Source organism: Vombatus ursinus, unplaced genomic scaffold, assembly GCF_900497805.2.
Source record: "Vombatus ursinus unplaced genomic scaffold, bare-nosed wombat genome assembly UNPS02009062.1, whole genome shotgun sequence".
Lineage (NCBI taxonomy): Eukaryota > Metazoa > Chordata > Mammalia > Diprotodontia > Vombatidae > Vombatus > Vombatus ursinus.
Genome location: NW_020948840.1, coordinates 4,373,666 through 4,391,902, shown reverse-complemented (window position 1 = coordinate 4,391,902; position 18,237 = coordinate 4,373,666). Strand labels below are relative to the sequence as shown.

General features: G+C 36.1%; 1 protein-coding gene across 2 annotated transcripts in view; it reads left to right on the top strand.

The window, feature by feature from the left end:
• CDH13 (cadherin 13) overlaps positions 1 to 18,237 on the top strand; it is a 1,255,388-nt gene that overhangs the window by 755,488 nt on the left and 481,663 nt on the right. For both annotated transcript variants that reach the window (XM_027850548.1, XM_027850547.1), the window contains exon 6: positions 652 to 796. In XM_027850548.1, coding sequence (XP_027706349.1) covers positions 652 to 796 — 145 coding nt within the window. The remainder of the gene's footprint in view (positions 1 to 651; positions 797 to 18,237) is intronic.

Below are 18,237 nucleotides of genomic sequence, written 5' to 3'. Positions count from 1 at the left end.
TCTCTCTCTCTCTCTCTCTCTCTCTCTCTCTCTTTCTCTGTGTGTGTCTCTCTTTCTCTGTATCTCTCTCTGTCTCTGTCTCTCTCTCTGTCTCTGTCTCTCTCACCAGATAAATGTTGGTTATGATGTTGGTTATGTCTGGCCAACAATCAATACCATTCTGCTATGGTTTAGAAGGCTTAAAGTGTTCATAAGTGGAGGTGGCACTCACACTTATTAAATCACAAATGCTTGAAGTAATGACTCAATATTCTGCTATGAATTGCTTTTCCATTTCTCTTACCAGCAAAAATATTCCCTGTAAGCATAATTATGCTAGAGAAATAGAAGACATCATACCCTCAGCAGTTTTTCACATCATTCATATCAGATTGTGTTTTTTTTTTATTTCTTTGGGTTCTTTTTACAAATTCAGTGAATTAATTGCAAAGTACCCAATGGGGATTCAGCAAGAATTGATTTTTCTCTTTCACTCAAATCCTTCACTTTCTAATTCAATCCTAGTGACTATCCTCTGAGACCAAAGTTTGAACTTTGCCAAGGGCTAATTACAACAAAATTGCTGATGTTCCCTATCTTTCCCAGGAGGAACATATTTCAGTTTTCACAATAAATGAATTCCTTTCCCCCCCAATCTCTTTACTCAAACAGCTATTCGTGGAGACTATTGATGTCACTGGCAAAACCATTGAGGGACCTGTCTCTCTGGATATCATCGTGATTGATCAGAATGACAACAGGCCCATTTTTAAGGAAGGACCATACGTTGGACATGTCATGGAAGGGTCTCCCACTGGTAGGTCTTTCTGGCTTATCTATTATAATCATGTTAGAGGAAAATACCTTACAAGTAACATTAGATGACTTTTTTGTGGATTCCTAGAAAGTTTTGTGTGTGTGTGTGTGTGTTTCTGTGTGTCTGTGTGCACATGTATGTCCCCTAAGTTGTCTTTTGACACAGTGTTGTTATTTATCTACACAACAAAGAGAAAATTAAGCTGAATGGTGGAATTTGATAAAGTTGTTACTGGACTTTCTCCCAGTTTCCTTTAAGATGCTGTGAAATGTAATTATAGTACCTGGTGATAGACTAATAATAGTTGGCAAAAGTATCTCAGATCAACCTTGTTACCCTGAAGACTAACGTGTATTTCTGACATGAAAGGGTCTTAGAACACGGAACAGACCATCAAGTCCATTGTCCATTTCACTGTAATGGGATTGCTTAGAGCTGTTTATTTGTTTGTTTACTTTTGTCATAGAAATACAGCCTGAAAATCTTTGTCATTAATTAAAGGTCCATGTTTAAATATGTGTAGAAATTCACTCCCTGGTTGTCACAGAGCTTAGAAGAGCCCTTCCTCTGTGGATCATTTCCACTATAGGAAGTTTTAGTACTGGGAGCTCAACTTCTGAATTATATATGCTAATTATATTATAAGCAGAAGCCATAATAGCATAATTCTGCCATTGGATGCTTGTGTTAATAATAATAATAATAATAATAAACGCTTATGCATGAGTCATAACTTTGATTTTAGAATATTAAAATATAGCAAGTATCGAAATCATACTATGTTATGAGTGTCTCACATTATGTCCAAAAAGACAATAGGAAGGATACAAAGAAATTAATTCCAAACAATTGCTCCAACTTATTTGTTGCTTTATATATATATATATATATATGTGCTCCTAACTCCAGGGCCGGTGCTCTATCCACTGTGCCACCTAGCTGCCCCTATTTTATACATTTTGACTAGGTGCTTTGATGGACTCTGCTATTAGAACTAAACATATGCCTCAAAATACTTTTCATTATAATTATTAAACTTCTAGGTTAATAACTAGAAGCTATATTGAAGACCTCTATGGTTTCTAATAGATCTTGTCTCTCTGCCTGCCTTCTTCAAACAACTACTATGTAGAAAAGTAGGTTAATCTTTTTCTAAAGTAATTAGATTCCACTGCGGTTGGGGTAGAAATAGGATGGTGGATTTTCAGTATATAAGGTCTCATATTAGTCATCAAGACATCTCTGTGCTACAATTATTAGAGTATCTTTCCTCATGTACTTACTAGCTGTGTGAACCTGGGCAAGTCACTGAACTTCTCAGCCTCAAATTCCTCATCTGTTAAATGGGGATAATAAATAAAGCCTTATTCATAGGGTTATGAGAATCAAATGAAATAGCATACATAAAGAGTTTGACGAACTTTCAAATACTATGTACATATTAGTTATAATAATTAATTAACCAATTAACTTAAGATCATAGATTTAGAGGTGGAAGGTACAAGAGTCTGTTTAGTCCAACCTTTGATTTTATAGATAATTAGGCAGAGGAAGTGCCCAAAGAAGAAGGAAGGAAACAAGCATTTATTAAGCACCTACTATGTTCCAGAGTGCGGGGAAGCTAGGTGGCACAGTGAATAAAGTGTCATGCCTGAAGTCAAAAAGATTCATCTTAATGAGTTCAAATCTGACCTCAGATACTTACTAGCTGTTTTGCCTGGGCAAACCACTTGACCCTCTTTGCCTCAGTTTCCTCATCTGTAAAATGAGCTGGAGAAGGAAATGGCAAACCACTCTAGCATCTCTGCAGAGAAAAACCCAAGGAGGGTCACAAAGAGTGAGACACGAATGAAAAGACTAAACAACAACTTATTCCAGGCACTGTACTAAGCACTTTAAAAATAGTATTTCAAAGTAATACACTAATCATCATCAGAAGTGCAATTTGAACCCATGTCCTCTGACTTCAGAGTGAGTCTTTTCACTTTAACATACTACCTCATTATTAAATGTTTATTACATACAGTAGTTGGAATTTGGCTATACACTGAAGATATTAAAGCAAAACTGAAATCATTTTTGCCTCAAGAGTCACATATCCATTGGGAAAACAGAATGTCAAAACAAATGATGATTTTAACTTTTTTTTTTTTCTAACTTCACCCTCAACCTGCTGGATAAAATAAGGTAGGGGAACTTTGTGTGAATGTACTAAGGGACTGGAGTTGGATGATAGCAGCAAAATGTTCTTCTGCTGTTATAAGTCTAAGGTTCCATAGCTGTAGGGCAAAGTAAACTAGGAAGTAAAATGTAGTGGGGGGCAGTTATTATGAGCACAGAGATATTAGCTATGTTTTTGGAATCTGGGAGCATACGTATGTCTGCACTGGCTATTTATGATAAGAAGGCATCCAATTTTTCTGCTAGTGCTCACTTATTTCAATTTTAGGGAAGAACAGATTTCAAATTTAATAGCCTTACATCTGCTATATTTTCCTTCAAAAATGAAACTTTTGGCACATTGAATTTCTGAAAGCATAAAACATTTTTGTTTGTGTTGTTGTTGAGTCTCTAGCAAAATGCAAAGCACTTCAAAATCCTACTTATGACTGATATTATGCCATAAAAATACATTACTTGTGGTCTGCATGAGGCAACTGTGTCTGGACATGCTGTATTCTTTGGCCTGAATCAATGTTTTATTTCACTTGCTTTTATGGTAAGAATCAAAAATGGTTTAGAAAACACTTTGGATTGAGTAATGCAGCATTGTATGGGTTTGTCTTAGCTAGTCATATAATGGCTGCAGACTGCCTAGTGTTACCTTATCTGATTTCATCTTAGGGCTCTTTGGTCAATGATAATGTCTTCAAAATCCATCTGTTGGATTAGTAGTGCCATTTATACCCCGTCCCACACGTAAGCAATGTAAGGGAATTGTACAACAGTCAAGACCAGAGGATAAACAGATTTTGAGCTCTGACTTTGAGCTCGACATTGGATTTATGTGAAATGCAGGAAAACATAACATTTTTTACATGTGCAAATACTGCTTTATTCCTTGATGGAACATGTATGTGTGTGCCAAACTATGTTCTACTTCAAGTATAACACAAACTTATTGAAGACAGAAAGAGTTAAGATTTTGTTTTTGTTTTCCTCATAACCTAGTACAATGCTTGGCATACAGTAAATGATTAATGTTTGTTAACCAACAATGAATTATGTAGGGATAGCCTCAGTGTTTAGATTTTCATATTCTAGATTGGCACACAAATTCTGATGTTTTTGAGAATCTTCATATTATTGGTGTTATAGTTGGGTCAGCTAGGTGTTATAGTGGACAGAGCATTGGACCGGAGTCAGGAAAACCTGAGTTAATATTGGAAACTTACTAGTTATATGACCCTTGGCAAATTACTTAATCTCTGTTTGACTCAGTTTCCTAAACTATAAAACAAAAATAATAACAGTACTGACCTCTCTGGGTTGTTGGGAGGATCAAATGAGATAACATTTGTAAAGTGTTTAGCATAATGACTGGTTCATAGTAGGTGCTATACAAATGCTTATTCCCTCCCCCCTTGTAGCTGCAGCTGTGTTACTGACAGTGATAGCAACAACAATATGAATGACTTTTTTGAACATCACCAAATATTTGCCTTCTTTTCTGGGCCTAACTCAGAAACTGATGAGGTATGGGAATTTAAAGAGATGCCTCTCCTAAAATACCATCTGCTATCATGTGGTTCTTTAGATAATTATCATAAACAGCGAGTAGGGAGAGGGCTTGGGGGCCATTCTATCATGAGCTAATCAATAGCACCTAGCAGACTGTGACTTACTCATCAGATATATCTCATGTTTTAGGAAACTCAGGTTGAGCAGACTCCATCGGCATCATTAAGCATACCACTAGTGAGGTCTCCTTTGCTATCCTAGGCCTTTTTCCAGAGAGTAGCTGGCTAGTTAGGAAGAGTAGGGCAAAGAGCTGTTCAAGGTTTTCAGAGGAAAATCAAACACGTAAACACTCCAAAAGTTCATCTCCTAAAAAGAAAAATATGTTTGTCATTGTCAAATGTATTTGAAGGTTGCTGTCTCAGATCCATTCCCTGTGAAAGTTACACATATTTATCAGTATTTTCAGACAAGGTGCCTTTTAGAGCTGTGTGATGCTAAACACAAAGGTATTCTTTCATCCTCATTACTAGATAAAGGGACACCAATGAAGAAAAAAATGACTATTTGAACTTTAACAATACTGAAGTGCTCCTTCTCACTTTATCTATCCATTTATTTTCCTCAGATAAATAACCAAAATGTGTGTCATGCACATATGGATACATATATTTTTTTTCATTTTTTTAAAATTTTAATCTGAGAAAATTTTAATCTAAGAAATAAAACAAGCATTTCCATAACACAATAGAATAGGAAAAAATGTTGCACATGAAACTGCAAATCTGTTATGTACAACTTTCTATTCCTTTTAAATATATAATAAAGTTATCATGTAACTTTCATTTTTTTCCCTTTTTTTCTCCCCCCACCCTAAAGATGGCCACTGTTAGACAATATTTATGTGTGTGTGTATATATATATATGTGTGTGTGTGTGTGTGTGTGTATACATTTATTTTATATATACACACACACACACATATATATATAATATATATGTAAAATCATTCTATACATACTTCTATTTATCAGATGTTTCTCTGGATGCAGATGGCATCTTCCCTCATAGGTCCTTTGTAGTTAATTTGGATATTTATAATAGTCAAAATGACTTAGTCTCTCAAAGTTATCCTTAAAATAACATTGCTATTACTGTATACAACATTCTCTTGGTTTTGCTCATTTCACTCTTCATTATTTCATGCAAGGTTACCAATTTCTTTCCCTAAAATCATTGTACTCATCATTTCTTATAGTACAGTAGTTAGCATTACATCATGATGATACACCACAACTTAACCAAATTAGATTTTTTTTAAGTTAGAGGGAAATGTATCCCTTAATAAAGATCATGTGGCCTAACATTCTTATTTTACAGATGGGAAAACTGAAGGAGGGAACTCATTTGTTCAATGTCATAGACGGTACAATGGATAGAACATTGGGCTTGGAATCAGGTAGACTCATCTTCTGAATTCAAATCAGGCCTCAGACTCTTATTAACTGTGTGACCCTGGGCAAGTCACTTAATCCCGTTTGCCTCCATTTATCATCTGTAAGGTGAGCTGGAGAAGAAAATGGCGAACCATTTCAATAACTTTGCCATGAAAACCCCAAAATGAGGTCATAAAGAGTCAGACATGAAATGACTCAACAATAACAACAACATAGGGTTACCAGAATAACAGGATTATAGATTTAGAGGTAAAAGGGAGTTTATTGGTCTTCTAGTTGCCCAAAGTCACATAAGCAAATGAGTGGCAAACTCAGAATTCAAACCAAGGCCCTTTGGCAAGCTTCCTTCCACTGCAATGTTCTGCATCTCAAGCTTGCAGTAGTTACTGTGAGATGTGTGACTAGAGCCCAGGTTTCTAACCTCTTTGACAACACTTGGGCCAGGGGAACAAAACATCTGATTAGTTCTCAGAAGTGCTTAGGGTCCCAGATGCATGAAGATAGCTTGGGTACTGGCAATTCTGACATGGGCCCAAGAGGCATAAATACCAAAAACTACGTTGTTTTACCCCAGAGACTTCCTGGGGTTCTGCACAATTGGACCTTGGGGGAACCTTTAGATTACATTGAACTGATGCTGCATGAATGAATCCTATGTTCCTATTGCTTTCCATTATCAGTTCTGAGAGCACCACAGGCGCATGTCGGCCCTACCAATCCTCTCTCATCCTACTGTAATATTGCTAAAGCTTTGTTTTCCCTTGATTGGAGGCAGGTACAGACAGGGAGATCTAGCCAGGCAGGAAGGCACGTGTCTCGTCCTATGATGTGTGCAAGGGGCTGTCAGTCCCATTACAGAGCCCACAGAAGGAAACAGTGTTGCTGATAGATGACAGCTGAATGTGGGGTGATGGGAAGAAGATATATGATCCTGCAAATGCATGCTTGGGAGACAGAGGATATTATCTTCAGCAGTGACATTTCTGTTTGGAAAGAGGGTAGGCCCCATGGGGGAAATTTTCTTATTCCCTTGAGCTGTGTAGAGGATGTGACATGCTGAAGACTGCATAGCAAGTCAGCTACAGACCTGGAATTGAATCCTAATTTCCTGCCTCTATTTCAGCTCTCGGTCTATCCTTATTATTACAAGATTAATCAACACTTCCATCATGGGCATTAGACAAGTCTGTTCTGATCATCTGCCATGGAGGTAAAAGTCTCATTGGTTGGGTGATAGACATGTGTCCTGAAGGACAGCTTTCTGAACGGATGCTGTTTTTTTTTTTTTTTTTCTAAAGCACATTCTATAAAAGTCTGACACTGAATTGGCCACACTGTCTGTCCCAGAGAAAATGATAGTTACTGGTTTTCCAATACCCATCCAGCCTTCAAACCCAAGCTTCCTCAGGCTTCTCTTTCAAGGAGATTTAGCTTTTCTTCTCTATCTCTTCTTGGTCAGTCAATAAATATTTGTTGAGCACCTGCTCTGTGCCAGGCACTGTGTTAAATGCTGAGGGTACAAAAAGAGGCAAAAGACAGTTCCTGCCTTCAAGGAACCCTCAGTCCAATGAGGGAGACAAGTAACCAAATGTATACAAACAAGCTATATAAAGGATAAATAGGAAATAATTGAGAGAGGAGGCACTAGAATTAACAGGGATTGGGAAAGGTTTCCTGTAGAAGATAGAATTTTAATTGGGACTTACAGGCAAAGTGGAGAATATGATAGATAGAACCACAGAATTTGAGAATTCAAAGAAGCCATCTGGTCCAACCCAGATCAGGAAGAAATCTCTACTAAAATATATCCAACAAAGAATCATTCATCCTCTGTCAGCTCTACCCGCTCCATGGAAGGGCAATTCCCCACCTCCCAACTCAGCCAATTCCCCATTGGGATTGCTCTAATTGTTAGGAAGTGATTTCCCCCATCACATCAAGACTAAACATATCTCTTTGAAATTTCTACTCACAGATCTTGGTTGTGCCCTGGGGGGCAAAACAGGTGAAGCTTCATCCTTCTGCCACATGCCATCGCTCCAAATATTTGGAGACACCTTTTATGTCATCCCCAAGTCTTCTCTTCTCCAGGTTAAAATCAATGCCCTTCACTATCCTGTTGCCTTCCCCTGGATGAGTTTGTTGATAGAATACATCTCCACTTTATGCCTAGATAGAGCTGTTGTAGTGACTGTTTTCTGAAACTGCTAGGGTTCAGTACTTAGAATGTGATAATATTTCTTAGCTTATGCCTGAAAACTTATTTGACAGAGTAATGTGACTTTATGTGTCACTGTATTCCTCAGTAACACTACAGCATTACTCCTTGATACTCACCATATTATTTTGTCTCCTTCTACATTCTTCTCCCACACTGGTTATCAATCCAATTTCTCTGTGTATTCCTTGCTTATAGGAATTTTTAGGAGCAGCTACTATATCTTAAATGACCACAACTCATTCTTTTCTCTTATATCACAAGCTTTATGCTTCAGCCTACACTAGGAGTCCCATAAGATACAGATTTTTGGATAAGCAAGTGCTTCTAGGTGCAACATAACTCTCTTTGGTTCCTCATTTGACATCACTGTTGACTTATCTGAGGAATATTTCACAGGATCCAATTTTTCCACTCAGTGATTGTTGAGGTGAACTTGATATGAGGTGCATATTGACTGCAAGAAGAATCACCCAGTTTTTACATTCTGAAAGCCATAGTGCATGGAAGCCAACATGAAAATGTCTATGGGACATCTAAAAAAAAATCCCATATATGGGACTGCAGAATTGTGGGTCTTTCTAAAGTATGTCAATCAGTACCTTCAAGATGCTCTTGGTGGAGCTGTGGAGAAAAGCTAAGCACATAATAATAGCATGATGTGATAGGTACAAGATAGGGTCACTAATTCATTAAGAAAGTGAAAGGAAAGAAAAGCAATAAGCATTTACACAGTGCCTACTACATAGCAGGCACTGTGCTAAGCACCTTTTTTTTTTAATAATATCCCATTACATAATATCTTCACAATTAAATAATATGTTCACAAAACTCTGAAAGGTATGTGGCATTATTCCCATTATACAGCTGAGAAAACTGAGGCAAATAGAAATTGCTACTTACCAGTCACACAGTAAAGTTCCTGAAGTGGGATTTGAACCCAGGTCCTCCTTATTCCAGATTCAGGATACTATCTACTGCAGCACCAGCTCCATGATTGCTCAATAAACAAGACTTCTGATTGATTATTTTAATCAAATGTTCTTATCTAACAAAGGTAACTCATTTTAAATGACTGGGATATGCAATGGAGCCTCCCTCTTACACTAGGATCATAGTACAACAGTACAATACCTGACAGAGAGTGTCCACTTAATTTTTTTATACATTGTTGATAGACCTAGATTTTAAAGGGACCTCAGAGGCTATTTAATCAGCTCCCGCATTATTATTATTTTTACATTGAGGTTTTTCTCAAGCAATTATAAAAATAAGATAGAACATAGCATTTAATCTTATTTCTTATTTGGTGAGACATTTTCTATCATTACCGTGTTGATCATGGCCATTCTAATGTTAGATTCAAACCCATGTTTATTCAGAATGTGCCCATGATGTCTTGAAGCAGCTTATTTCTATTGCACAAAGTGTTTTTATTGGTCTCATCTCACTGGACAAACTTCCATTATATTGACTTCTCAGTGACTTCTTGCACTTGTATTATGTGAATGGAACTATCTTCTAAGAGATATTGAAGTGTCTATGATGCATTAACATTGATACTCATAATGTCCTAAGACCATATCACTTTTGGTTGAGGTCAGTCTCTACACTTACGTAAATCCACCATTGCAAATTCCTATATAGTTTAAGATAACAAAAGATTCCTTGTCTTATCTGTGTAGGTGTAGACACTTACTAGCTTTGTGACCCTGGACAAATCACTTAACTCTGTCTCAGTTTATTCATCTGTAAAATGAACTAGATAAAGAAATGGCAAAACACTCCAATATCTCTGTAGAGAAAAATCCAGGAAGGGTCACAAAGAGTCAGACAGGAATGAAAAAAATGACTAAACAACAATAACATACCTTAGTATATGGTCTTTATGAATAGCTGTGACCAATAAATTGATTTTTTCACCAAGTTGTTAATGAGTCTCTCCACAATTAGTGAAGTTGATTTTTAATAGTAGGTACATATTTTATTACTAAGCCCATACCTGAAAATTTTCCACTTGATCTTCAAGGAAACAGGATCAACTCTCATGCCTCACTAAGACATCTGAGTCCAAATTTAGTACAGAAAAATCCATATTTACATATAACATTTTTAAACATTTTAAAAAATTCTTTAAAAGATTCTTCCTCAGAAAAAAAAATCTCATTAATATATTCAGTTCCTATGCATGCTTAAAACATGATTTACAGAAACTCAACTTATACTTGATTTTTTTTATGGAACAGTGAGGAATTATCTTTTTCATCAGTAAAATGGGCATAAGTAATTCACTTACCTGTCAAAGTTATTGTGAATAATACAATTCACAAGGTTGTAAGAATAATGCAAATGGGAGCAAATAGTATCAATCCTAAATATTCAATTCCTTTAGAGGAACAGCAATTATTCATTTGTCTTTTGTATGCTGTAACACCTATCAATGGGGCCCTATGTGAGTTAGGTACTTACAACATGTTTAATAATTGAAATAAATGCATCTGGCACCTCTGGTGAGGTGCACCTATATGGAATTCTACTGCCATATGCACTTGTTAAATAAGCTAGAAATTGGAGTTTCTAGAAACACGGATATATGTTCTATGGCACTATTTCCATAACTCATCTTCCTTCTTAAATAAAAGACTATTTTAAAAATCACCCTTCTGAGGATTTTATATAAGTTGTTCCAAACAAATGCCTATGTGACTGACACTTGAGCATTCTTAGCCTCTTGAAACAGTACTTTACCCTTCATGATTGGACAGTAGGGTTTCTGAGTCAAGAACACTTACAGAAACCTTGAAATGACATAACATTCTTATTTTAAGGAGTAGAAAAACCTGCAATTTAACCTAGTAAATACTTAACGGAAGACTCTCTATTCATGGTCCAATTCAAACCATTTATCACATCTTGATGAGATGATGGTTATGCTTCAGATGTTGGCTGTCTTTTATGAATGAGCTTTCTCTAGTTGACAGGAATATTTCATCATCATAGACAAAGTGAATCACAGCGTTTCAGTTTAATAACTTTGGAGAGTGGAGTGGGCAATGGGCTTGGAGTAAGGGGAGTCCTAGGTTTGAATCCTGCCTCCGCTCTCTAACTGTGTAAACATCGGCAAGTGGTTGAGTCACAGGGCCTCCGAGTTGGTAGAGTCCTCAGCTGCTTTTTAGTCCATCTGATGGCTAAAGAAAAAATCACTCTACAACACTCTTAACAAGTGGTCATCTAGCCTCTGTTTGAGGACTTTTAAGAAGGGAAAACCCACTATTTCCTAAAGAAGCCCATTCAACTTTCTCACATTACTAATTATTGAGATATTTTTTCTGATCTCAAGTCTGAACTGACCTCTTAAATTTCAGGTAGGTAGCACAGTGAGTGAGAGCATTGAGTCTGTAATTAAGAAGACCTGACTTCAAATCCAAACTCAGATAATAGCTATGTGACTATGTGACACTACCTGAGCAAACCATTTAACCTCTGCTTAGTTTCATCAAATGTAAAATATAGATAATAATAATAATATCACCCATCTCCCAGGGTTTTTGTGAGGATCAAATGAGATAATGTTTGTAAAATGCTTATCCCAAGGCCTGGCACAAAGTAGGTGCTTGTTAAATTCTTATTTTCTCCTCCCCCACCAGTGCTATAGAAATGCTAGTAATTAATAATAGTAATGAACATTTACACAGTCTTTTTATAACATTATATAACATTTATATAGCCAATGGAGTGTTTTGCACGAAGAGTAAGTAGGCCAGTGTTACTTGATCAAAAAGTATGAGGTAGGGTAGAGTTCAAGGTATAAAAAGATTGGAAAGGTAGAAAGGGGAAAAGTTATAGAGGGCTTTAAAAGCCAAGGTGAACATTTTATATGTGAGGCAATTGGGAGCCACTAGATTTGATTAAGTGGGGTGGCAGGTAGGGTGTGTGTAACATGGTCAGAGTTGTGCTATTGGAACACCAGTTTGACATCTTAGTGAAGGATAGACTAGAGTAGGGAGAGGATTGAGTCAGGAAGACCAGTCATAGTCTAATGACATAATCTAGATATGAGATTGGGCAGCTAGGTGGCACTGTAGGTAGAGACCGGCCTTGGAGTAAGGCGAAACTGAGTTCAAATCTGGCCTCAGACACATAACACTTACTAGTTGTGTGATACTGGGCAAATCACTTAACCCCATTACCTAGCCAAAAAAATTAAAAAGAATATAGAGCATGGGACTTTATTCAAACTGCCATATTTAGGAATGTAAATATATATATAGCCTGTATCAGATTGCATGCTGTCTTGGGGAGGGAGGGGGAGAAAAATTAAAAACTCAAAAGCTAATGGAAGTGATTGTTGATAAATTAAAATAAATTAATAGATGTGAGGTGATGAGTTGTTAGATAGAAAATCCCATGCAGAATTTAATATGCTATATAAATGTGAAGTTATAATAGTAATAGCAGATAATTAAGTAATCAGATGAGTGCTATAAATGCTATAGAACTTCTGAGAAGGGAGGGGATTGGTCATTGTGACTGGAGTGGTCAACAGCAGGGGGCTGCTATTCTAGACATAATTTGAACTCATAAGGTAAATATTAAACAAAGTATAAAAAATGGAAATTTGAAATGATAGTCATATCACCGCCTCAGTGCTTGTTATAAAGATAGGAAATGGAAAAATCAGGCATTGTTTTATGTGGACTATACAATTTTAGAGAGGTTCATGGGGGGAAAATAGATGGATAGTTGTAAAGATGGATGAATCTTAAAAATGGATAGGACATGGAGAGTCAAAGTAAGGGAGAAAGGCTTTCTAGATAGAAAAAACAGCATAATGAAGGGCTCCAACTTGGGATTTTATGGGAATTATTTCAGGGACAGAGAGGAGAGTATCCTATATAGAGTACAGGCTTTATATTGGGGAAGAGTGAAGAAGCTTTAGAGCAGCCATGAGAGGCTAGAATTGGGAAGAGCTTATAAAACAGGTTAAGGAGTTTGAGCAATAGAAAGTCATTGAAGGTCTCTTAAGAACAATGATCTATCGGTGTATAGAGGATGGATCAGAGAAGGGATACTGGTGGCAAGAGACTGATTAGGATGCGCTTCCAATAATCCAAACATGATGTAATGCTTTCTTAGTGTTGCTCCCTTGTGACAGAGTGAAAAGCATGATGAACTGAGTCACAAGAAAGTAGGTTCATAGTCTGGAACAAGAAGGGACCAAAGAAATCATCAAGTCTCACCTTTTTATTTTACAAATAAGGAAACTGAAGCCCACACAATTTAAATTTCTTGCTGAAAGTCACACAGGGAATTAGAAATGGAAATGTAGTTTGATTCAGTTATTATGATTTCAAATTCAGTGCTTTTTATACTAACCTACCTTGGTGGATTATTGTGAGGATCAAATGAGTTTATTTATAAAATTTATAAATGTTTTTTATAAAAAATATAAACTAAGTGCTTAGCACAGTGTCTGACACATAGTAGGTATTATATAAATGTTTATTCCTTCCTCTTTCCTTAATCACACTGCCTTGGGAGACTTGGATTTTACCCTAAGCTTCAATACTTACCAGCTACATGAACTTAAATCACTTAACTTCTTCATTCAAAGTTCTAGGAACAGATCTTAGGGATGGAACTTATGTTTTTATTATGGATTTCAATTGAAATGAAGGACTTCTGAAGAGATAGGTAGATAACTGCTGGATAAGAGGATGGTGTCTGAGAATGCAATTTGGATTTCTACACTATGGCTTAAAACATAGGAATAATGAGCTGCTGTCATTGATCAATGAGCTTTTGTCTGGTCATCATGCTTTCCACAAAGACATGAATGTTAATTTCCCTACTGTCTTAAAATTAGGACAAAGTTGACATTGAAAAGAAAAAAAAGGAGATCAGAGAAGAAACTACCCAAATGTATCCGTTATGCCAATACCAGTTAATTGCAGGTATGACATAGGGGGAAGATCAATGACTTAAAAAAAATGTATGAACTAAAGTAATGACTCAAATCAAGTATTCATTAAGCACCGTCTAGAAGTCAGGCATTGTGCCAAGTACTGAGGTTACAAAGAGGGCAAAAAGGAAACAAAACAGCCCTTTCCTTCAAGGAGCTCCTAATCTATAGGGGAGACAACATGTGAACTACTATATACAAACAAGTTATATACAGATTAATTAGAGATAAATCACAGAAGAAAGGTTAACATTATAGGAGATCTGGAAAGGCTTCTTATAAAAAGGTGATATTTTAACTGGTACTTGAAAGAAGTCAATGAAGGTAGGGAAGCAAGGAGACAGAGATGAGAAGAGAGAGAATGATTGGATAAATGAATGAATTCATAAGTACCTATTTTGTGCCAGGCACTGTACTAGAACCTGTTAATTATATGACAAAAATGAGAATATCCTTGACCTCAAGGAGCTAATTCTTCTAATTGGAAGACACAATATATAGAAGGGAAGGATAGCCAGGGAAGATAGTTTTGTTGTTGTTGTTGTTGTTTTTAAATAGCAGGTGAGTCACAGGAATGGTGAATAGAATAATAGGGCACTCCTTTGTCATGCCCTTTTTAATGGTAGAATTAATTTGTTTACTGTTCCCAGAGGAGGCAGTGAGGAATATGCTTTAGAGCAAGGTAGATGGCAAGATATTCCAAGTTACCCAGGTGGATGGTTATGAAACATAGTATGTTCAGCTAAGGTGAGTTTGTACTCACTTAATAATCAAGATCAGACCCAGAACAGAGTTCTAAGTTAAGTAGTTCACTCATGCAAGGTGAAAGAAAGTCATAGAAACAAAGGAGTTTTCTAACATCCAAGAGACCAATGCAACCTTATAAATGGTCTAAGACTTTTGTTTATGTTCAGTCATTTTAGTCATGTCTGATTCTTTGTGACTCCATTTGGGGTTTTCTTGGTAAAGACACCAGAGTGATTTGCCATTTTCTTCTCCAGCTCATTTTACAGATGAGGAACTGAGACAAACAGGGTGAAGTTATTTATCCAAGGTCATACAGCTAATAAGGGTCTGAGGCTGGATTTCAACTCAGAAAGATGAGTCTTCTTGACTTCAGGCTCAGCACTCTATCCACTGCACTATATAACTATGAAAGAGACTGTTCTATTTAAAAAGCAAAAACAGAATTGAGATAGGGGAATCAATATGGCAAGATTTGAAACATGGGGAAATCTAGAAATATGAGGAAAGAGACCTAGTAAAGAACATTTGAATAAGGTATCAATGAAAGGAGAAACAGAAATGATATTGTTGTAGGAATATATTATAGATCACCTAGACAGCATGAGGAAATGAGGAATTCAGGAAATAGATCACATACCTCATACAGAGACATGATGTAGTCCCTATGACAGACTTCAATTATCCAGGCATCTGCTTGTATCTCTTCCTTTGCTAGAAGCAAATTCTTGGCTTGCCTTAATAATCATTTAATTCTTCAATGGTTGAAGAAAGCAGTGGTGGGGGGTGGGGCAGCTATTCTAGACATAATTTGGACTCATATGGTAAATATTAAACAAAGTATAAATAATGGAAATTTGAAATGATAGTCATATCACCCCCTCAATGCTTGTTATAAAGTTGGGAAATGGAAACATCAGACATTGTTTTATGTGGACTATACAATTTTAGAGAGGTTCATGGGGAGAAAATAGATAGGACCACATGGTATAATATTCTACAAATGAAGTTGGCCAAAGGAAATTCTCAAGAATGAAACTCACACTCAAGGACAAATAATTTCTGCTTAATTCATTTATTAAACATATACTATATGCAGTTAGAACATCAAATTGTTAAAGCAAAAATCAAAATCAATAACAAGTAAGAATAAAAATAAATCAGGATAGAATTAGTATCATCAAGTTAAATTTAATATACATTTAAAAACAAGCTGTATACAATACAGATTCACAGCTACAAACACAATACTCTTTCATTTCCTTTGTAAATTGAATTGTTCATATTTGTTATATTCATAATCAAAAAGAAAATTAAAAAAATGAAAAAGAAGGAAGGAAGGAAGTAGAATGTACAATTGTGGCAACTTATTTCAACCAGCTGTGAAGGTAACAAATAGAAAATGGATAAAGTAACAAATATTAGCTGCATAAGTTGTCACATTGCAGTGTAATGTATTAATGGATTTAGAATTGTGGGATAGGAGTCCTAATGCACACTCTGCTACCTACTACCCTTGTGAGTCTGCTTAAGTGACTTTAACACTTCTCCCTCATTTGATAAAGATGAAAGGGTTAGTCTAGTTGACCTGTAGGGTGCTTTCATGTAGGTCTATGACTCAAAAATGATTATTATTAATAGTCGTAGTAGTAGTAGTAATAGTTAACATTTATGTAGTGCTTACTATGTACTAGTCACTGTACTTAGCACTTTAAAAAAATATCCCATTTGATATTCACAATAACCCCAGGACATAAAGACTATTATTATCCTCATTTTACAGTTGAGGAAACTGAGGCAAACAGATTATTGTGACTTGCTCAAGGTTAAACAGCTAGTAAGTTTCTGAGACTGGATTTGAAATTTTAAAAAAAATGTATTAAGAGGCTACAATGTTCAAGATACTATTAAGTGCTGAGTTACAAAGAAAGGCAAAATTCAGTCCTTGACCACAAGGTGCTCACATTGCAATGACAGAGACAAATACATAATTTAGGCTCATCTGTCATTAACAAAGGAACTTTCCCAAGTTCTTTTGCTATTGCAATCACAAGGCTATGTTTCTGATAACTTTTGGCTGGTTTTCGTCATTCCAGACTACAGGGACCAAAGGCTTATTGGGACTTTTGGATTTCATGAATGCACTCATCAACGCATATAGGTATTTTAAACTAAAATTACAAAATCCACATGTTCATCTGAGGTCAGTTACTTAATTGTAATTTAATTTTCTTGAAGCTTTCACTGAAGGCCTTCTTAATGAATATTTGTTGGATTACCTGTCATGTATTTCAAAGAGTTAAAATTCAAATAACATAATGAGGGGGTATTGTTAGCAAACCCATTAACAGCAGCACTGTGTTTTCCATTATGCACAATAGCACAGAGACATTAAATTCCAGCTGTGGAGCCCTGAAACAAAGCTAATAGAAGATCTTGGTAAATAATTACTTATAAAAAAAAAAACTGAGTAAAGTAAAACAGCACTAAGCCATTCTATATTCACCAGTTCTAATCTGGTCAGGTGTGTGTGTGTGTATGTGTGTGTGTGTGTGTGTATGTGTATAAGACAGAATGAGTGGAAGGGTCCTTGCTACTCATCATGTATTATTGGATACTCTGTGCAACCTTATAATGGATTATTGTTGTTCTCAGAAGCATGGAGTATTGAGTTTGGCAGTGACTTGTGGGTGTAGTGTGAATGTTCCTTGCCTGGTTATTCAGGGAAAAATTTTTTTGGGAGCAGGGCAGTTCCCATATAGATATATCAGGAAGAAGCCAAATTTCCTCTTGCCTTTCAGGAAGGAAAACCAGAATCTTCATGATTTCATGACCTTCATTATTTTATTTCAATATTTCCCAAACATTGTAATCTGTGACATAATGGTAAAAATGCAGAACCATAAAAGGATATAATTATAATCACTCCTCATCAATGCCTACACAACACCAGCCATCTAATTCCCAACCAATTCAGACACCTATCCATATAGACCTCACACTCCCAACTATTTGTAAGACACAAGTCAATTACCTGTCATGCTTAAGGAATGAGTAATTCCCAGGAAGTCAATGCCAAAACTTCTTTGTCTAAAAAAAAAAAAATCTTTGCAAGTTTTATCACACTCTAATCTGCCTTAGCAAGGTGTGTATACTGAATATCTCACCCATGTTACAACATCTTAATTAGAATCAATTATTATAATGTAATATGGATATTTGGAAAATTGGCATGAATCTTCTTTGACCTTAGAAAATACCACCCCAGGGCTTGCTTTTTAATGATTCTTTGGGGTCAGCTTGATTTCTTGTTTTCTCGTAAGAATTGAATACGTACACACACACACACACACACACACACACACACACACACACACACACA